The 22,374-nt window shown below is 36.4% G+C and overlaps 4 protein-coding genes and 1 non-coding gene across 6 annotated transcripts; 2 read left to right on the top strand and 3 right to left on the bottom strand.

Annotated features, from left to right (window-relative positions):
• Positions 1 to 2,986: 2,986 nt before the first annotated feature.
• Positions 2,987 to 7,924, bottom strand: LOC110722654 (UDP-N-acetylmuramoyl-L-alanyl-D-glutamate--2,6-diaminopimelate ligase-like). Its single transcript, XM_021901928.1, has 6 exons — positions 5,713 to 7,924; positions 5,218 to 5,334; positions 4,850 to 5,025; positions 4,398 to 4,543; positions 4,088 to 4,282; positions 2,987 to 3,248 (listed from the first exon to the last, which is right to left on the bottom strand). The coding sequence occupies exons 1-5, from the start codon at positions 7,586 to 7,588 to the stop codon at positions 4,264 to 4,266; spliced, it is 2,334 nt and encodes a 777-aa protein (XP_021757620.1). The 5' UTR covers positions 7,589 to 7,924; the 3' UTR covers positions 2,987 to 3,248; positions 4,088 to 4,263.
• Positions 7,925 to 9,475: 1,551 nt separating this feature from the next.
• Positions 9,476 to 14,663, top strand: LOC110722633. Its single transcript, XM_021901908.1, has 3 exons — positions 9,476 to 10,833; positions 12,433 to 12,768; positions 13,313 to 14,663. The coding sequence occupies exons 1-3, from the start codon at positions 10,549 to 10,551 to the stop codon at positions 13,811 to 13,813; spliced, it is 1,122 nt and encodes a 373-aa protein (XP_021757600.1). The 5' UTR covers positions 9,476 to 10,548; the 3' UTR covers positions 13,814 to 14,663.
• A 67-nt stretch (positions 14,664 to 14,730) lies between these two features.
• On the bottom strand, positions 14,731 to 15,697 carry LOC110722643. Its single transcript, XM_021901917.1, has one exon. It carries the CDS (start codon positions 15,294 to 15,296, stop codon positions 14,802 to 14,804), a length of 495 nt encoding a protein of 164 aa, XP_021757609.1. The 5' UTR covers positions 15,297 to 15,697; the 3' UTR covers positions 14,731 to 14,801.
• On the bottom strand, positions 15,141 to 19,425 carry LOC110722616 (acidic leucine-rich nuclear phosphoprotein 32-related protein-like). 2 transcript variants are annotated; one of them, XM_021901896.1, is made up of 3 exons: positions 17,965 to 19,425; positions 16,280 to 16,620; positions 15,141 to 15,268 (listed from the first exon to the last, which is right to left on the bottom strand). In XM_021901896.1, exons 1-2 carry the CDS (start codon positions 19,117 to 19,119, stop codon positions 16,294 to 16,296), a joined length of 1,482 nt encoding a protein of 493 aa, XP_021757588.1. In that variant the 5' UTR covers positions 19,120 to 19,425; the 3' UTR covers positions 15,141 to 15,268; positions 16,280 to 16,293. The 2 variants fall into 2 exon arrangements, with proteins under 2 accessions (XP_021757588.1, XP_021757581.1); XM_021901889.1 differs by lacking the exon at positions 15,141 to 15,268 and having other exon boundaries at positions 15,853 to 16,620.
• A 2,732-nt stretch (positions 19,426 to 22,157) lies between these two features.
• On the top strand, positions 22,158 to 22,229 carry TRNAD-GUC. Its single transcript has one exon. It is a non-coding gene; the product is annotated as a tRNA-Asp (tRNA).
• Positions 22,230 to 22,374: the final 145 nt, after the last annotated feature.

Genomic DNA, 22,374 nt, shown 5'->3' with positions numbered 1-22,374 from the left:
TTGGTGCAACTCAAGATTACCTCATTGCACCAAGTGTTACATAAAGATTAAATGTTTCCGCAAAAAGGATGATAACATTGTCACGTGGTGTTACCTTTTTTAATTTTTCTATAAAAAAAAACACTTTATTAAACATCTCCCTTTAAACCAAAGGGTGTACAGTTCACTGGTATGCACTTCTATTGCTGACTTATTCCCTTAATTTACTGTATTATGGAAGATTTATTGATTAGTTACATTACCCTGGTTGAATGCTCCCCTTCTAATATCTGGACACTGTAATGCCATGACTCCGCTTTGCTGAACATTAAATCTCAGAGGCTGATTCAGAACACCATAATTTTCCATATAAGCATGATTTCCATTAGAAAATAAAGAAGGCTCCCCAAACATTCCTGACATCCTATTGCTCTGACTGAGATATTGTTGCCCGAATTGGTTAGGGACATTTGGCAACCCGATACCACAATTCGACCCTTGAGGAGCAAGGGGAAAAGGAAACCCATTTCCATTACCGTTACCCATAGTTGGGCATGAGTTCTGTCCAAAATCGCTCATGTTCCTCAGACCACTTGGAGCGAAGATTCCATCTTTCTGCTGGGCTCTTGGATCATAATTCAGATATTGAGAGCTCAAATTGACTCCCGGATTCAACGCATTTCTGTTCCCAGCATCTCTACCATTCCCATCTTCTAACGGAATTCTCTCACTGTTTGTAACTTGATTTTGAGGCAGAACAGAAGGCAACTCCACACAAATATCAGCAGCAGCTGTAATAGTTTTATCAGTCTGTTCGGCAGCTTCAGTGCCATCAGTTTTTCGCTTCTTGTTAGACGACCTTGAAGTCTTCCCTTTTGTTTCTGAGTCTTTTCAGCAGCTTTAGCTTCAGTCTTTTCAACAGATTTAGCTTCAGTCTTTTCAACAGACTTAGCATCAACGATAACACTTTCTCCCTCCTTTGGTGGCACCACAACTTCCTCATTAATTTTATTTTGAGTACTTGTTCCTGGTTTTCTCCTACCCTTGTTAGGGTTATTTCTCGGAGTTTTGCTTCTCTTCGTGTTTTGTTTTTGGCCTTTCTTTGGCCCACTAGGCTTAGAGGAAATGATATCATCTTTAGAGGATGACGTTAATTCGTTGCTCATCCATGCAAGCAAGTCCACTCTAGTGGTTTTTATTTCTTCAACCAACGATTCCATGTACCCGCTTAAATTGATCAGTGTAGCATCTGAAGGCTCGTGGTTGAAGGTAGTTCTCTTAGTTTTCTTTGATCTAGCCTTTCTCTCACGTGTCTTGCCAGACTGGTTCGGCTTTCTGTTAGGTTCTTCAAAATTCAAGTGATTTTCATTTTCTCCACTAGGAATTGATGTAGGGTTATGCATGGTTTGCGGGGCATTTTCCTCAGAAAATTGACTAGTGACCAGCTTATGCTTCGTAAGTTTCGGCTCCCTAGGAGGACTGGGTCTCGAGTGATCATCATCACTTGAATCAAAATCATTTTCAGTCCTTCTGAAATTCCACCTGTGCTGAAATCGCTGATCCTGATCACTCATTCTAAATTAAAATTTCCTGGTCTACCTCACTTCAATGGGAGGCCTGATAAGCAAAGATTTCTAGTTAGTAACGGGGTTATTCTGTCCAATGAATTCTTCTCACTTGACACAGCATTACAACAATATATGGAGATTCAACATATATTTACATCTGTAAAAGCTTAATAGAAGAGAAGATATTTTTGATGGAAAGTACTAAATTCGAAAATTACAAACAATTCCCTTATTATATCACTACACGGCTACACCCAACAGATGGGAGAACAGAGTAAAGAATCATGAATTTATATTTACCAAAGATCTGTGACTATATGTTGCACATATTCAAATCATATCATATTTAAGTTTCATAGACTCAGTATTTTTACCTAGAGAGCCATAATTGACAAAGATACCTCAAAATTAGTATAAAAGCTTCAATTCATGCCAAAAACTTGTGGGCTGGAGAGCTTATTCTGACCTTGGATACAGAGCTGTTGCAAACAACCATAGATGAATCATGACCTAGATCAATGGTGATTGTGCATCTTAATACACTTAAACAAATGAATGATTGTTAGAAAACCTGAGTCTGATAAAATACATCACAGAGAGGAAAAGACGATACAGAAACACAATAAAATATGTGGTGGTGTATATTGCTTTACTTACCAGTACACAGTTGATGAAACAATCCAATGCAAGACATTCCTCACCAGTAACTGGACAAGTCTGTCTTTCTTCCTGCATTTTATCTTATTCTTCATGTAACCTCCACACATAAGGAAGGACAGGATTACAGCCATTTATGGTTACTGGAAATAATTACTATTTAGATAATGCTTATATGAACTTTAGGAGGCTTGTAGAGTTGTAGCTTTAAAATTAATAAATGGAAGAAAATAAATGAGTGATTGGAATTTTGCAACAAAAGAAGAAACAATAACAATAAGGAATCAAAATAACTGCTTGATTTGTAATCAAGCAATACATGTTGAAAAGACAAATTGTGTGTACAATAAAAACAGCTCATTCATATATTTTTTTTCCAGACATTTATTATATGATAATGAAGAAAATATCAAGTTTTCATTCATAATCTTCATAATTAACTCTGATCATAAAGATTTGAATCTGATACTATCTTGAACCAGATGATATAAACGGGTGGACAGGAGGTTCAACCAGGAATCTTGACACTTCAATGCACTAACTTTATGAAAGTATATATCCTGCAACATATAGATCAGACAATCAAAGTAGTCATCTGTCACCACAAATTTAAAATTTGGTCATTTTTGCCAACATATGATTAGTTTCTGACTATGAACTCATTGGCGTGACTGATAATGTGATTGATTGACTTTCTTTATTTGATCTATTATCGCATCAGCTATCATATCTCATATTAACTGCAAGAGCTACTATTATAGTAACAAAGGAAAAGGCAAATGTGAAGTTCGGAGCAACTACATCAGGCATTTGATCACATACTTTCACTTTGAGATATTCGGGAATACAGCAGATAACTAACAGCAAAGGAAGGCAAAAATTACAATCTGTGCTTTGTACAAACTACAGACACCTATATAGTCATCCAGTTTCAAAATTGGTGTTTCCATATCGCTGCCTAAGTATTAGAGGGCAAAATGCCTTACAGTTACTGTTGGGCAGAGTGCATCACAGTAGTCTCAGGTATACACAAAATCCTGCGTCCTGCATATGGATGAAAGTGAAAATAAGGGCATAAGCTTAAAAAGAGGATAATTGCAAATAAGAGAAACTGTTGAGCTAAATATCATATGATCTCCAAGACTCCAACATCATACAAGCACTGCATACAAGTTCCATTTAGTTACAATACACAACTACATATGCCCCTCTTTTTATTATGAATAAACTGGGCTCATGTAAAAGGCTAATGTTTTGATTTTCATCTTTTGATTTTCTTTCAATGCATGCATATGCCACAAAAAATTAAAAAAAATAATCAGTATTCTGTTGACTCTGTTCTTAATAAATAAACACTTAGTACCTGTGCATGGACTCAAAAGTCTTTTAACATTAAGACAGAAGAGTCTGTGCACAATCCACGGCTTACTACTCATTTTATTGTAGTGCCCTCTACAATCCATATCCACAGCCCTCAATTCTCCAATAAAGAAACTAATTTCAGTAAGATCAAGTGACCTAACATAGAGAGTACGAACCAATAATCGCAAAAAAAAGAAACTATTGTCATTTGTTCCTTGACCTTCAAAGTTTTCATTCCCTATCAGCAATTCTGATCCCATTCCAATCATAAAAGGAAAGAAGTAGAAGTCTGATTGCTATCCCCTCAGATAAGGATTTTTCTCCACATAACCAATATCAGAGATGTAAGTTTTCATTTGAGGGAAAGCCATGGATATATAATACAATAGAGTTAATATAGTATAGAAAAGAAGCTTCCAGCCACCTTTTAGATGATCAAATATAATGGATCAAAAGATAACCTAGGACATAATTGATGGGGGGAGCTGGAAATTCAACTATATAATGTATAAAGAACATACCCTATGTAGATCCACGCTAGGGTTTGATTAGCTCCAAAAATATCTGATAGTGATGAGGAAATTGATCATTGACAATATTAACAATTGATCCAAGGGAAGCTCTCTTCCAAGCACCATCAACAAACCCAAAAAGAAGTCTGATATTTCTCTACCGGATTTTGTATCACAATAGTTAATCAATGGCTCTCAGGTAACCTGCAATAAATGGATAGAGAGTCAGATCATTGTCTTTGGCATACTAAGTATTAAGACAGTAAATTTTTATATTATAGGGTAGGGAAAAGAATATAAACAACAATGAAAACCATACCGCCATGGAAATTCGCTTGTGTCTATTCCAGCTTGATGAAGCTCATCAACGTACTGTAGTGCTTCCCTGCACTCCTCCCTATCATCGAAGAATTCCTTTTTGTCACCTTCAATTTGATATGCTTCATGGCCCTTGCCAGCAACTACCTGCAACAGCACAACCAATTACTTGGAGAAGTTACAGAAGAACAAAAAAAAAATCATGCCTACAAAAGAAAATTCCGACCACAAAAACTCCCTGGTAATCAACTATATTGGACAATCCCGTCTTTGTTTAAGAGTACATATGAACAATATTTCTAAAATTGTGGCAACGGCATGAGCATATTTATACAGAAAAGCCATCTCAATTCTCAACAACTTAGACACAATATTACTATAACTAAACCTAGATCAGAGATATCAACTTTCACATGAGAAGTGAGAAAAAAATCAAAGATTCCTGAAACTTACCACCATATCACCTTCCTCCCCCATCGCAACTGCACAACGTACAGCTACACGCCTAATGTCATGCAAGAAGAGCCTGTGACCATTTGGAAGAGGAGGATAATAATCATTCTCCCCATGTTTCAAGTAATCTTGCATTGTCCATCCAACTCCAACCAACATGTCGTCCAATATATCCACTAACCAACGGAAAATGCGTGCACATTAATGTTAGATACATCACTATGAAACATGGTGCTCTCTACACAATCAGTCAGTACAGGACTGAGAATTATAGCATGTTTCATCTAGCAATTTTGATAGGAAAAGATCTGCTTAGAATAATATTTTCTCTTTATCATGTTAAACAATTAGGTCTACCAAATACTCACATGGATCTTCGCTTCCTGGATTGTCTGATGTCAGCATAGTCACATCACTTTTATCAGTTGCTATCTTAGTCAGCAAGGGTCTCTTTCCCCTCTCTTTCTCACCACAAGAGCCAATAACTGCTCATACACAAATAGAAGCGAGTCAGAAGATGAAAAAATAGTTCACAATAAAAACTTCATGCAAAATAAATGAGCATATACATATATAACAATATAAAAATCCATCTGAAAATCACAAGTGAAATTGAGCCAGACACTAGAAAATATTAAGATCCCCTCAGGTTGATATGTTTCTTATCTCCTTTTCAGGGATATGGGAGAGTGAGACTACAAACATAGAAGCAAAAAGATGCCAGAAATGACTGATTTATGCTTCTTCACCTTTAGCCATGACGGCACAGAGCATGCTATTAATGTCAGCTTATCAAGCAACAAGGTGACTTCCCTAGTGTGATTGGATATATAATTAGAGTAACAGAAAGAAAAGAACCTTACCAGTAATTATCCTCCTTGGTTTGAGCTCCCTAACCGAATCCAGAAGTCTAGACAAGGCAGGTGGAGTACAGGCATGGTCCACAATCACCCCAAACGCCTGTTCTTCATCTATCACCTCACATCTCCCAGGAACTGCGTCAACTTCTTCAATGCCCCTCACAATGTCTTCCAATGGGGCCCCAACTGCAATCCCTACAGTAACTGCTGCAAGGATACTATAAATGTTATGCCTCCCAAGCAATCCTGATGATATCTCCAAAATACCCTGAGGAGTATTAACCAAAACAGTGGTCTCAAACAGAGAGAGTTCAAATTTCAAAGGATGAATGTCTGCATCCTTATTATCAATTGCAAACGTTAAAACAGGGACATTTGGGTTCCCTTGTGCAATAAAGAACGATGCATTTGGGTCATCAACATTGACAATCTTCCTGTGTCTGTCTGGATCAACCATCCTAGAAAACAATTTAGCCTGAGCAAGCCTATATTCTTCTTCCGTCCCTTGAAAATCCGAATGGTCCCTTGACAAATTAGTGAAAACCGCAATATCAAAATCAACCTCCTCACAACGACCACGAGCCAGCTCATTAGATGAGGCCTCCATCACAACTGCTTCAGTCCCATTGTGAAGCATCTTCGCCATCAACTTCTGCACCAAAATAGCATCTGGGTTTGCTTCTGGGGACTCCAACTTGTTATCACCATGTACATAATACGCAACCGAGCTCATCATCCCAGTTCTCAATCCCATGGCTTCATACATAGTCTTTATCAAAAAAGCAGTCGCGGTTTTCTCATGAGTTCCCGTAATCCCTATTACTGACATATGCTTAGTCGGGCACCTAAAAAACGCTGCAGCTAATGCAGGAAGAGCAGCATCAGTATCCTCCACAATCACCAATGCCTTACAACCAAAACTCTCCTCAATATCAATCTCCTTGCTAGCAACAACAGCAACAGCACCCCTTTTATCAGCCTCACTCAAACACAAATGTCCATCAACCTCAGTATCACTCCCAACACAACACACATACAAATCCCCGGCATTAACCAACCTCGAATCGTGCTCGATCCCCGTAATTTCAACCTCTAGATTTCCATAAACAGAAATAGGCACTACCTTACACTCATCTAAAAGTTCAGCTAATGTCATTTTAAACCTAGGTTCCACAATATTAACCTTACCATTATTACTAAAACCATCAAAATCAACATCAAATGAAGAATCAAACAAACTAGAACCATTCTTACCCAATTCACTTACCTCAACATCATCTTCATCATTAAACTCTCCTTCCTTTTCGCCTTCATCGACAACCCTTAATCCTTGCAATTCATCAATCTCCTCCAAATCAACAACCTCTTCTTCCTCCAATTCATCATCAACAACCTCTTCTTCAACTTGTTTCTTCTTAGGTGGATTAGGTTCCAACAGCCCTTTCTTCACAAACTCCTTCCTCTTCTGGGCAATCGCCTTATCGATTTCACCAAACAAATCATCCCCAGAACCGCTGTTTCCAGCAGAATACTCCTCATTCTCAGGAGCATCCTCAACATCTTTAATGGCGTCGAGAAAAACAGAACGATTCTTCTCGAAATCCTCCTCCTCTAACTTCCGAGCTCGGGCAGCTTGGCGTTGAATTTGACTGAATTTGGAGACACCATGAGCGGTATCTTCGGGTGCTTCAGGTGGGTCATCGGAAGCCGGGTCCGGATATGAATTTCCGGGTCTGGGTCCGGCGACGAAGAGGGGTTTGCGGCGGAGGAGAGAGATTGAAGGGCGGAAGAAAAGGGGTTTTGCGAAATTGGGAGAAGAAGAAGAAGAAATGGTGGGTGAAGAGAGAGAAAGAGGAGAGAGAAAAGCTTGAAGAAACATTGGAGGGAAACCCAGAAATTTCAGTGGAAGATAAGGTATAACTATTAATACATTGATTTTTCAGAGAGTTGCTTCTAAAATTCTAAAACCCAAAACCCTTAATTTTTTGCTCAAATAAATGACAAAAAATCTAAATTCTTGGTTTATATTTATCTAGGTTTTTGCTAGATTTGAGTTGAATGTGTGAAATTGTTTTGGATTGAAAGGTAATAGTAGTGGACAGAGGATAGAGTTGAGAGTTAGTTATGGCAGTAGAGCTGCTGAGGTGATAACTGAAATGAAGAAGAGGGACTGAAAAGAGAGAAAGTTGAGGTGAATAGGTGATTATGGCGGTAAGTGGTAGTTTGTTAAGTTAAACATTAGAGTAAACTACCATTTCATTTGGGCCCTGTTTGGGTGAAAGCTGAAAGCTGAAAAATGAATCTGATTAAATTAGCTGATTTTGACTAGCTGATTTTATTAAGTGATTTGACTAACTTATTGTATTAACTGGTTATATAAAAGTGTTTGGTAAATAGCTGATAGCTTAAAGGTGATTGAGTATGTGAAATGACCAATAAGTTAATTGTGGGGTATGTAGTTTAGATAGGATTTTAAATTAAATGAGGTTATAAATGTCATTTCACAATAATTAATGAATAAGCTAATTGAAAAAGCTCCTAAAATGAGATTTTTCAAAAAGAGCTTATTTAATGGAATAAGCTCTTTCAATAAGCTTACTACCAAACACTTTTATTAGCTTGTTTGACTAGTCAATCAGCTAAAGTTAATCAAATAAGCTATTATACCCCCAATAAGCTTATTACCAAACATGGTCTTGTTCTTTTTTACTTCATACTTTTCTTTTTAGAGTAAAGATTAATGATATAGTTGACATTTGATTAAGTTTTGAGTGTCACTTGCATTCATAAGATGTTTGTTTAGTTGATTATAGGAAGATATGTATCCAATTATAGGGTTTAGGATTTAGAGTTAGTAACTGCGAGGAAGGTATTATTTGGGAGTAAATACCTTCCCCGCAATTACTAACTCAATGTTAATTACAGAGTAAATGTCAAGTTTTCACATAATAAACATCCACTTATCACATACCATAAATCTTTGTGTCAACATTTAACACATTATTTCGCAGTTATTACACCAATACCATAGGTTTAATGATTAGAAAGACGATAATACCCTTATGATTGATCAATTTTGTGATCTATTATAATCCCTCTATTATACTACCTCCGTTAACTTTTATTTGCAACTTTGGAATATTTTATGTTTCACAAATAATACCCCAAAGTTGCAAATAAAAGTTAACGGAGGGAGTATAATGTAAATTTAATGGATCAAAATCTTTTTTTTATTCACATTTACCTAACCAACCCTTTTTTTTAATTCACCTTTGCCTAACAAATTCCAGTTTTTTTTTTTCTTCTTTTTTCTACTCCCACCCCTAACTAAACGTAGTGGTGTTCAAATATCAATCCAGACCAAAAAAAAGTTTGATTTGAATTTGACATTATAAAAAGACACAATCTGATCTATATAGCATTTAGGCGCATAGGATCTATGTATTTGACATGCACATAGGAGGGCAATTTGGGGTTCGATGGTACATTTTTTCTCTCTTAATTATACAGTGGTACATTTTTGTGTACTATTATGCATGTATAATGTACCATTAAAGTATAAGTTGTTTGAATAGTACTTATTATGTACTACTCCCTCCGTTTTTAAATACTTGCTCCACTTTCCTTTTTTAGCCGTTTTTAAATACTTGCTCCATTTTCTTTTATGGAAAGCTTTTACAATATTTAATTCATTTCTCACACTTAGTGACCCAACATAATACTCTCTCTCCTCCTATTCCTCTACTACTTTTGCTTTTTACAATTTTTTATTTTTTCAACTACCCCATTACCTCCATATTTTATTATTTTCTCCAATTTCTTCTAAAACTCCGCACATGGAAAAGTGAAGCAAGTGTTTAAAAACGGAGGGAGTATTATGCATGTGGCGGTATATTTTGTCAACATATTTTCCACCCTTACAAAAACACCCTCCTATGTGCATGCTAAATACAATAGGGCCTATGCGCAGACTTTCTTCCTAACATAACCGATTCAATCTCCAAATTAATTATTAATTTTTATGCTCATATAATGTCTTATCCGATTTTAGACCTGTAGAAAGCCCTTTTATGAGAATCTAAAAATTGATGAACATGAATCATGATAGTAAAATTATATTATTAATCAAAAGTTCCCAACTTCTCTACATTTGATTATATGTAAGTAAACCTTATCCATATTGACCATATATCCCATTATCTCCATATCCATGGCCGGCAAAGCTACCTACTGCCGGCCATTTGAAGGCGGAGCAAAAACAAAACTTTTCATGACTCATGCATTCATAACCATGATTACCCTTATTTATATGCATTTAACTTATAATAAGCTCGCCAATTTCAGCCATTTTAATACATTTCTATATGATGGACAAAATCGTTTCAGTCGTAGGTTGCGCACCAACTGTTTGACAAAATGCCAAGCTGAAATTTTGCCCATGAAAAAATTCTACAAATAAGGGGAGCCTTTCACTGGTTGACTATTCCCCATCCACCATTCACATTTCAATTTTTTTTCCCGCAAATTTATCCCACCCAAATAAAAATATACTATGATCTAAATGGTGGGGTTTTTTTTCTCTTTTTTTTGCTCCAAATTCATGTATCCCAGTTTTTTTTTTTCTTGATTTGATATGAATATGATCATGTCCCAATTTTGAATAAGTATTTTGAGAATTTTAATGTGCACCCCACTTCCTGTTTTTCTCATTTAAGCAAGTATTTCGATTACTTGTTCAAAATCTAGTCTCTTGATCAAGGTACATGCACATTGGTGAAAAAGAAGTTTCTTTCTTGGTCATTGATTTTTTATTTTTTTTCCTTCTCTTGGGTGATCTGAATGAGGAAATTGTGTCCGAATTTGGATAAGGAAGATGCACTCGAGACGATCCTCGAGGTACCTATACCGGAGGAAATGTTTAATAGCATGGGAAACAATGTTGCATTGCGTTGTCAAAATATGCAGCAATGGATGAAGGCTCAGACTTCGGATAAATGGTCATCACCGGTGATTCTAGGCCGGATCAACGAGCTCCGGTTCATTCTTTACCATATTGGTGCCCCCCTTATTCCTCTTCAAGTTCATATTGACAAGATTAGTCGCCCTGTTAGAGATAATTCCATTGTGAGTTTATCCACCTTCAATCCCCTTTCAAATGCTAATACATTTTTCTGACTTTGCAGTGTTATATCTTTTATGTCAGTATGTCTTCTGGCCTAATACTATTGAGATCTTTGGCTTGTTAGCTAAACTTTGATATATGAGCAAGTAGACTCTTGTCTAATACTTAGTTTGATGCATATTATGTTATAAGTGGCTTAAAAAGAGTTTTTACAGTTGCCAATTAAACACAAACCCCAAAAAAAGAGGGGAAAAGGTTAGTAATTTTTATATATACAGCGTTCACGTTGACAAAATGATTTCTGTGCTTCATATACTATAATTGGAAAAATGTGCAGTTCCAAAAGTATGACTTTTTTATTTCAATGCTTCATGTTCATTAAATACAATAGAACTTTTTGCTTTTTTGCATTCTTTCATTTTGGCAACTCCACTTGAGTAACTTTTCAAAATTTTAGCTTTGGCTTTATATATGTTTTTACCAGCTGAAGTAGGATGTATAAGTGAAAACTCCTACTAGAAACTTAATTGTTTAGCTAGAATTTGGATGAACTTATAGGAGATTGTGGATACAAAGATTTAGAAACAATTGGTGCTTTGTGTGGAAGATTAGGGAAACCGTAGGTGCTAGTTGTTAGATTATACCAAGACTTCTACCCAACCAAAGACATTGACTAACTACCATATTTAAAAGGCAATCTTCTGGGGTGACTGTAGCTCTGTACATGGAGATTTGAACTCCGTATGTGGAATTATTAACAGGCCTTTCAGTGTGTATCGTGTTAGCAAGTTTTCCTTTTAATTTAGAGGGATTTGTGATTATACCTTATACTTTTGTGATGTGCAGTTTGATCTTTCTAAGTTGACTAGAGTTTTACAGACTTGGATATTGACTTAAAATTTCTTGGAAGCCTAAAGAGATATGTTATATCTTCTGCATATGCTTCAATGAGGCTGTTTTTCATTTTCTTCATTTCTCTGAGGGCTTAGCACTGTTTTAATAGAATGACAGATTACCAGGTGACAAATTAGTGATTTAGTTCGCTGATTTATATATCTTTTAGTCTTAAGTTTGAAGTAACCTTGAGATAATGGTGCTCATAGATTCTTATTTGTCAGAAGTTATGTTTTACTCGATTTGTGCTTGAAGTCTTGAACTTGCTTAAAAGGTCATACACTTTGTGCCTTTGGCCAGACCGCGGTTTGATATTGCCTCCATTTGATCCTTGCTAGCTTCACCAACTTGTATGACTCATTTATGCTCTTTTTGGTTACATTTCCTTTTCATTTAGGATTACTGATTTTTGAGACTTATAGTGGGGAATGAAGAATATTTGGTTACGTACAGCCCCTGAAAACTCATTTATGATATTTAACGATTCAGTGGGTGCATTTTTGGTGTTACTTAGCATTTCTTTGTTTCTCTAAGTGTCTTTTCCTTAGAAAATTTTTCTATCTAGCTGTTCTGATAATTAAATTTGCTGTTTGCCTGGTTGGTCATTATTGCTCCCATATGATTCCAAGGACTCCTTCACATTTCTTCATTTCTATCTTCCTTTTTGTTGGTTTCCCATGTGATTGGGTTTATGATTTCATATGCAGCAAACATCAACTGCAAAGTATATCGTACAGCAGTATATTGCAGCAACAGGAGGGCAAACAGCCATAAGCTCCATACAGAGCATGTGTGTAATAGGACATGCTAGGATTGGAGCTACTGTGTTTCATCTAGGTGATCAAACTGTGAAGGGAAAAAACACTGATGAAGCCGGGGGATTTGTATTGTGGCAAAAGAATCCAGACCTGTGGTGTTTAGAATTTGTGGTGTCTGGCTGCAAAGTCTTCTCCGGAAGCAATGGCAAGGTTTCATGGAGGCAATCATCAAATCAACCTTCTGTCACAACTGGCTCTCCCAGACCCTTGCGTCGGTTTCTACAGGTAATTTAGTTTATTTATTCCTGAGTCCTGAGTGAAAATTAGAGTGCGTATATTACAATAGTTCTAGAGTACTCCATTACTGAAAAAGAGCTAGTCCCTCATGTATGTGCATTTCATATTCGTAGTAGAGCTTATGAGGATATGATAACACAAAATCAACTGGACTGAATTAGACATACTTAGCTCAAGTTGAATCTGGCATGTAAACATCGTGGTATATATGTTTCCTAACTTGGGCTTAGTATAATTTTCTACCATGGACCTTGTTCATTTTTTAGTTTTTGTTGTTCTATACAAACCCCCTTCATGATCAGAAGTCTAGCTGTTTTGTGCTATGTATCTTGGACAGCACAAACATAACTAATATCGATAGTGAACCACATAAACCTGTATCATTCTTGATTATTTGTTCTTGAATTCCTTTCTGTTAAATTTATACTTGTAGGGTGTGGATTGGAGTTCTTCATATACATTGACTGTGTACCTGCTTTCCTTCACATTACAACATATAGTCACTTCCCTATTTGATCCATGATTTTTTCAGGGCTTGGATCCAAGGGCTACAGCCAATTTGTTCATAGATGCAGTATGTATCGGGGAGAAGGTCATCAACCACGAGGACTGCTTCATCCTCAAGCTTGAGACAAGCCAAACAACACTGGATGCACAAAGTGATCCAAAGTATGAAATCATCCACCACACCTTATGGGGTTACTTCAGCCAAAGATCTGGTCTCCTCCTCCAGTTTGAGGACTCGAGGATGTTGCGTTTGAAAAACAGCGTTGACAACGATGATGGAGATGGAGTCTTTTGGGAGACAAGTGCAGAGTCATTCATTGAAGACTATAGGTATGTTGATGGGATTAATATAGCCCACAGTGGTAAAACCTCTGTTAGGGTGTTTAGATATGGTGAGCAGTCAGCTAATCACCAAAGAGAGATTGAAGAAACCTGGAAGATTGATGAAGTTGGTTTTAACATTTGGGGTTTGGATACTGACTTTTTTACACCACCAAAGGAAGAAGTAGAGACTTTAGAATATTGATCTTTGATTAAATGTTTTTCTTTTTTTTTTTTTAATTGGAGGGAAGGTTCATAGAGAACTACAGAGGATTATGATATAGACAAAATTCACTGGTTTTGTACTTGATGTGAGACTGTATAATTTTGGTCTCCAAAATTGTATATATTAGCATGTTTGATTAATTTCTCAATTTTGACTATAATTTGGTTCTATGGATACATGTTTCATATTTAACTATTTAAGCTTTGGTATAAGAAAAAGTTAGTTGTTCTTGTTCATCCATCTGCCTTCTAAAGTTAGTAATCTCTCTGTATTAGTGATGATGATGATGAATTGAGTCGAGTAACAACTCAGTGTCAACTAGACTCCATCTTTGATGGAACTTGAGCCAAGGCTCTATCTTTGATTGAGCTCAAGCCAAGTCAAATTAAAGTAGTTAAATTTTTAATAAATTCTTGTTAAGTTTGGGACTTGTTTCAATCAATGATAGCCAATAGAGTTTCATGTTTAATGTTAATGAATTATAATATTGACTAAATTAACAATCTAAACATAATTAATACTTTCGAGCTCTCAAAATGTTCTAAGTTTAGTACTATATAGTCTACCTAATGACATTGGATAGGCGACATTGTGTAAAGTCAAGTGTTAGCTCTTGTTAAACCCGACCCAAATCTAACTCATTGCCATCCCAAGTCGTGTCTTGCCACTAATTGAAAAAACACAACACGGGGCACAAACTATGACTTAGGCTGTTGTGCACCTAGGTATGACTTGTGTCTTGTGCAGTGGGGCGACCTTTAGGCTCGAGGCCACAGAGCGGTGTTGTGAGTTGTGCCTTATCTAGAAAATGGAGATTTCTTTCTCGGTGAAATTCCACATGGTGTATAAAAGAGTAGTACTTGAATGATATTTAGACTTTAGCAGATAATCTTAAATATGGAGATTAAAAACATAGATTTTCTATTTCATTTATACTTAACTGATCATTACATTCATACACATAAAGTTAGCCAAAACATTGGTCTCCTGGTAAGGGCCCAGGGATGGAACCATTCTGCGCAAACTGTAATCCGAACACAACAAGAATGGCTAGCAAGCTCAAGTATGACAAGCCTTCAACAGCACCCAGCAAACCGAAAGGCCCGTTGGGAAGACCCGAACCTGTCTTTGTCTTAGTGTACAAAGACCAGCCAATTATCCCCAACACAACCAAGTAGCTAACCCCCTCCAAAGCCCCTATTGATCCACCAGGACCAGGAGGAAGTCCACAGCCCGTCGTCTTAAGAGTGTAGAGTGACCATCCGATCACCGGAGACGAAATCAATCCTCCGGCTATAGCTAGTTTCTCGACTATCCCACCGTCTTCAGTCTCATTGCTGGTACCCTTTGCCATGGCTACCACCTTGATCATCGTCGAACATTGCGAGGGATTCCTTGTGTATACGCTGTTGCGAGCTTTAACTGGCCTGATGACTGTGGTGAATGATGGAGATAGCAACATAGTATGAAGTTAGCAGGAAAAACTCAAGACAAAGGGAAAGGAAAAGAAGAGAGAGGAACTCTGACTTGGTAACATAAACACTTTTATTCAATTTTACTAAACCACAAATTTTGGTTCGTTGCTAAAAACCTTATCCTATATGCACATGACCACATGAAAGTATTATTGATTCCCTGCCAACATGTATTTATTTCATTAATCACAGCATAACAAGACTTGTAATTAGCCCAAAAGATAGCCCAATTGAGTACAATTGTAAGGCCCAGACACAAGCCCAGCCCATACAATATACCAGATTTTCTTATGTAGTAGAGGCGTACATGAATGACATGATTATTATGATTAATTATACGATGATATAATACATGTAAAATAAGTGGGGCAAAAGTTGATAACACTCCAAGATTGCCACTTAAACAGGGAATATAAAACACATAATTAAGGTACGATCAAAGAGAGAATGTAAAAAGACGGAAATGCCCATATAGAGAGTGAACAATAACAAAGGAAGAAAAGAAAGCATCTTAAAAGAAGGAAGCCTTTTTATACATGATTATAAATCTCCAATTGAAAATTTGCTTCAACAAGCAATAAGGCGGGTAGTAACAAAGACTGTTGGAGTTCCTACTATAATTTCCCCCTTTTTTTTAACTTGAATATTTATATATACTGAAGATTTTGGGGGGAAAACACAAGGACAATGAACCCATCTCATTTAACTGTCATTCAAATAACCCAAACTAACGGCTATTTTCATAGAAGAGGGGAGCCAAAACCATAACTAACCACTTTTTGAACAAGATTTAAAAAAAAAAAAAAAAAGAAGAAACCCATCATATTTGGGGATAGTTTTCCCTCCTAAATACTCTGTCCAAGGAAAATAGTCTAAAACCTCGTAAAACTGAACTGCTGCCTACCAATGAGATATACACTTCGAGGTTCTCCATCTCTGTTCACTAGACACACACCATGAAAGAACCTACCAGCAAAATCTTCTTCACTGACGCTTCTTTGAGGATCGCCTCTCTGCATCATCAGAATCTTCTTCATCATCGTTGTCGACAACAGCATCATCATCTCTCTTCCTTTTTGATTCAGAAGAAGATGGCGCCATCACCTGCCCTTCCCCTAGATCATCCTCATCATCTTCAACTTCCTCACCATCGACAGCATCTTCAACTTCCTCACCATCGACAGCATCTTCAACTTCCTCACCATCCACGGCATCTTCTACCTCATTTACAGCTTCCATGTCACTATCTTCTGCAACCTCTGTTGACTGTCTTACCCTCTGTACCAAGTAGCCCTCTTCACCATCTTCTTCCTGCCATTGAAAGCATAACACAGTTCATGAGCAAACTCAAGCAAGAAATAACCCAAGATTCAGCCATTAACATTAACTTTATAAATACTTAACAGAACACTTCATCACAGGAAAAATAAAGACACGGCTGAAAATTTCCTGGAAAACACATCAGAAATCTCCAGCAAAAAAATCAAATTCAAACCAACTTGCACACAGCATACAAATTAAATGATAAAGCCACACAGAAAAGGCTTTGACAGCTGATACAAGAGCTAATCACAGATCACGAAACATATACTGAGATGTGAAGAGACACCACAGGAAAAGACCAAATAAGAAATCAAAACAACCAGACAGGAGTGAATTTTCTCTCCAAAAAAAGAAAAAAATAAAGAGACTTTTTAAAAGAAAAAGGCACTACCAAAAACCACCATAGAACACATTCAAGCTGAGTTTTAAAAGCAGTGAATACACCAACTTCTTTATTCCCATATTCCCTGCTAAGACCCTTAAGTCATAAACGATAAACCAAAAAATAAAAGGAAAAAAATAGACAACACGGAAGAAGATGCAATGAAGAACAAAAACTAACCTAAGCATAAAAACAATTAATTAGTAATTACCACTTAAAGAATCGCCCCAAGCTTAAATCTATGAAATCAAAGCATTTATCAGTCCCCAATTTTAAATCATTCAAACAACACTCAAGAACACAAACAAGGTTAGAACTCTCAAGAAATAGGAATCTTCAACAGAAAACTCAACACCGCAACAAATTAATACAGAGCCAATACAAGGAAAGATAGAAAAACCAACAGACATCACATTTCTCTTCAAAAACTTCCAATAATTTGAAGTTAACATCCAAAGCTCAGTCAATTTCTCACTTTCAAAGCAGCAAAACAAATTACACAATAAAAAGGTTAAATTTTTAATCATAAATAAGGAAATTGATACGACCAACAGAATTCTCCCGAGCTCATACTACAACTATTTTCTTCCTTTTCTTCCTCGGATCAACTAGCCATATATAAACCACACCTAACTAACAAAAAGTTAAACACACAAGCCAAACCGCCAAAGGTACATGAACAACTACAGCTTCTACAAAATTTAGGAAAACGATTGCAAGCACAACAAACACAAAGGTTGACATCACAACTACAGATTACTGCATGCATCACCCCTAAAGGTACAAAACAGCAACAAGAATCTACATAGCTAACATACAGAGAACAAAGACTCAGCTACACATCTCATCAAGTACCTAAAACGCACACAACAACATATTAGAGAAAATTGAGCAAATAATTAGCAAAAGAGCATACACAGCACCAAATCCAAAGGGTCAGTGAGTTATACCTCATCCTCACCCTCATCATCATCATCCGATTCACCCTCATCTTCAACATCAAGCTCCTCCTCTCCGGTCTCCCCATTATCATCTTCATCATCCTCATCCTCCCCTTGTTCATGTGCATCAATCTCTCCATCAGTACTAGTCAATCTACTAACACTCTCAGGCTCGGCAGCCTCAACCTCATCATTATCAACCTCCTCAACCTCATCCTCCTCGTCATCATCATCATCGTCATCCTCATCAAACTCCTCATCCCCATCATCATCATCACTATCTACAATATCATGAACCTCAACCACATCCTCCTCTTCCTCCCCATCATCCTCATCAATCTCCTCAACATCCTCCTCTTCCTCGCCGTCATCCTCCTCATCCTCATCCTCCCCAGCCGCCTCTACTCTAAACCCGTTCTCCCTCCCATTATGCAACCCCCCACCATTCTCCCTCCTCCTCGAAACCTCCATCTCCGCCTCCTCCTCATCGGCATCACTCTCCTCATCCTCATCCACATCAACAATCCCATCACCGACACCGGCACCACTATGCCCATTCGTCATCCTATAACCCCTCTCCTCCCCATCTCCATCCCCATCAACCTCCCCACTCCCAGGATCATCCTCCTCCTCCTGCTCATCCTCATCATCATCCTCCTCCTCCTCGTCATCGCTTTCGAGCCGCTCATTCTCCTCAGCATCCATCTTATCCAAATACTTCAAAGACTTAATCAACCCAAACACCCTCGCCCTATAATCCTTAACCCTAGTAACAGGACACTCATACAAATCAAGAGAAACAAGCTTCAACCCAGCTAAAGGCGCAAGATCCTCAATATACTGAATCCTATTATTCGACAAATCAAGGTCTCGCAACGAATCAAGACCCGCTTCAACAAGATACTCTAAACCCGAAGAAATCCTATTATCTGAAAGTATAAGTTTCTGCAAACTACCCAACCTAGGAAACTGCTCAAGCGATGATACTCCAATACTAGCAAGAGAAAGATGCTGAAGATTTTGGAACTTCTCCAAAACTGATGGTGCTGGTAAACGGCCGTGCAAACACTTAACGGCTCCGTCTAGGGTTAAGCTTTTCGTTGCTCCGTTATCCGTTTGCCCGTCTAACGCCGTTACCACCGCCCTCTCCCAGATCTCGTCCATCCAACAACTATCAACTTTTTTTTCCAATTTTTTTATAAATTAACTCTCATAAAATAAATTTAGGGATTTAATTTTAAATATGAAAACTCCAATTTTTTCAAAAGAAACGTTTTTTTTTTAATTTTATTTTGGAAATTTTGAAAACCCTAATTCTGGGTTCAGTGTGATTCGTTTAAAACCCTAAATTTCAGGTTTTTTTAAGCAGGGAAGGGAGAAGATGAATTTCTCTCTCTAGAAAATTTGATTTTCTCTCTCTTAAAAATGGTGAGTTTTTGTTTTGTATGAAGAGTTTCTCTCTCTAAAACTCTCTCTCTCTAGGACATAAACCCCAACGGGAGGGAGAAGGCGGGCCGGGTTAGGGTTTGGGTAGAGCAAATAATGGCCGTTGGATTGAGGGGAAATGGATCGGTGACGTGGAGGAATGAATGGTCAGGATTGAGAGTGGGTGTGTTTGTTTCTTGATTAAGGAGGAGTTTGATTGGTATACGCGTCTTTGTGCGGTGTAAATGGTTGGAAATTGGTGAAATATCGGGGTGAGTTTGGGAATTGCCCTTGTTGTTTGTTGAAATTACGGGAATGCCACTCTTTTTTTCTCATAAATTCACCGCCAAAGTCTTGAATTGTCCCACCACTGTTGGCTTCTTGGCTTTTTGAAAACAAAAGAAGTCAAGTCCACTATTTAGGCACTAGCAAATGTGCAATACTAAAGACTATAGAGGTTGAAAACTTGAAAAACATACTTCCTCCGTTTTTTTTTATTGCATCATAGGGGTTTTGGAGGCAAAATTTGGTAGTGGAAAAAAGTAAGAGAGAGAAACGTAAAAATACAAAATTGTCCATGTAATGTAAGATAAAATAAAAAGTAAGTGTGAAAAAGTAAGGGTATGTTGGGTATTTGCAGTGTGAACATAGATATTTTTTATCCTAAAAGGAAATGATGCAATAATAAATAAACTTCCTAAAGTAGTAAGTGATGCGATAAAAAAAGAACGGAGGAAGTATATGATTACTGTACAATTTTTTATAATTTTATTTAGGTTTTTTTTAGGGATTACTTAGGAGTATTTAGATATGGAAAAAGTGAAATCGAATCTCTCACTAGGTTAACTCGGACTAGATTACGACTTCATAATCAAGACTCCTTCAAGATTGGGATACAATATAAGATACGGATGTACGGAGTATAGTACATTATAAGGAAATGTTCTATTTATCTACCTAAAATTATAATACGTAGGTGTTTAAAGTATAAATTTATTACAGTAGATTTGATTGAAATGTAATAAATGTAATCTATTCAAAATTTATAAGATTTGATTGAACTCAAGGAGTTTGTGTTGATAGTTATGAATTACTCGCTCTATTTTTTTTATTTTTTATTTTTTTTTTATATACTTATCATAAGTTGAGAAAATCTTCTAAATTAAACTCAAAATAGTGGAGTATATAAATAAAACCATATTCATGTTGGGACTTATGTGATTCTTCTAAATGGTTAGCTTGTTAAGATTCAATTATTAGAGCAAGATTAACCCTAGGTCTTAAGATTTCAGATGACATCATCATTTTCTAATTTTGCGGTCTTAAGACAAGACTTTATTATTTTAAAGCATTTATGAAATTTGGTCTTAATAAAATCTGAAGTGGAGTCTTGAAAATTCAAGACTCAACTTCAGACTCAATTTCGCACTCAATTATTATTTTTTTTTATTTTTAAAAAAATTTAATAATTTAATTTATATGTAAAAAATGAGTCTGAGCGGTTGAATAGATAAATTTTATCGAGTCTTAAGGAGTCTTACATAATTATAAATTAGAAAAATAGTTAAATTTAATCTAAAAAGCTGACGTGGCAATGAATAAAAGTCTTAAGATGAGACTACGCTAATCTTGCTCTTACTCTTGCTCCTTTGTTCTTAATTAATTGACATAGTCAAATATGACACACATAATTATTACTCATCGGGTCAAAGTTAGGGTCATTTGGAGTTCAGGTATGTTTCGGGTTGACTTTCGAATGAGTCTATTTTGGGTCATGTATGTTCAGTTCAGGTCAATTTCAGGCCAGGTATGTTTGAGTCATGTTCAGATCATTACATCTTGTGTCAATATTGTGGATCAAACTCGAATTTATAATTTATTCGATTTGTGAGTACAATTACGTTTGGGATGAAAATGTTTGAGTCAAATTTGGCACTAGGCAATTTTTGTTCGGGTATAAAGTAATTTACTTAGGACATTTCACGTACTTGGTCTATTCGGGTCAAGTAATTCGGGTTCAAATCAGATTGGGTCAACTTCTGGTCGAGTCATTTTGGATATCACGTCGATTTTGGATTGGGCACAATTAAGTTAGATCATTGAAAAATATCGGGTCAAGATAGGGTCAACTCCACTTTGAGTTGGGTAGATTTTGGGTTTTCAATTCATTTTTTTGCAGGTAGATTTTTGCGTTAGGATTGTCAAGTTTACACAAATCCTTAGTTTAGCCACTATTACAACCTAATTTGCATTCAATTTATTTATTTATTTTGAAGAAGTATTGAATATTATTATTATTCTCTTGAAATTTTGAACCTGATTCTAGCTTATTGGCATTAGTTAAAATTTTAAAACATATTTAAACTCAAATTCCATTTGAAGTCAATTTCATGAAATTTTATGTCACAAAAGTGGAATGTAAATTAATTTTTAGCTAGCTAGAATATTAAGAAATTAGTTACAGAGTACTCATATATAGTTTTATAAACAAGGTACTTTTAAGTTAAAAGGAACTAGTTCACAATAATTAATTTTTTTTTTTGAAAACACAGAGCAATATTACTACTCGTAGTAAATTATTTTGGTGTAGAAAAAGGCCCGAAAAAAAAAAAAAAAAAAGCATTGTCTTGAATATAACCTCTCAAACATCTAAGTAATCATTGTCTTCTACTCTACTACTCTAGTTTGCGTTAAAAATCCATTTCCAGTTCCACTACACTAATTTTAGTCGTCGATAAGGATTACTTGTCTAAGCGTTATTTAACTTGCCAATCAAAGTCGTTGTAGTATAGTGGTAAGTATTCCCGCCTGTCACGCGGGTGACCCGGGTTCGATCCCCGGCAACGGCGTGATAATTTTTTAACTTTTTTTTATTTTTTAAAAATAAATAAAATAAATTTGGAGAACTTCATACTCCCAAATCCTTCAAAGTTTTTCCAATATACTGCATTTCATATTTTCATTAGACTAGACTCTATGTACATGGAGTTGTTT

Source organism: Chenopodium quinoa, unplaced genomic scaffold (genome assembly GCF_001683475.1).
Source record: "Chenopodium quinoa cultivar QQ74 unplaced genomic scaffold, ASM168347v1, whole genome shotgun sequence".
NCBI lineage: Eukaryota > Viridiplantae > Streptophyta > Magnoliopsida > Caryophyllales > Amaranthaceae > Chenopodium > Chenopodium quinoa.
The sequence above is the reverse complement of the archived record's forward strand: the minus strand, read 5'-3'. Positions and strand labels throughout refer to the sequence as shown.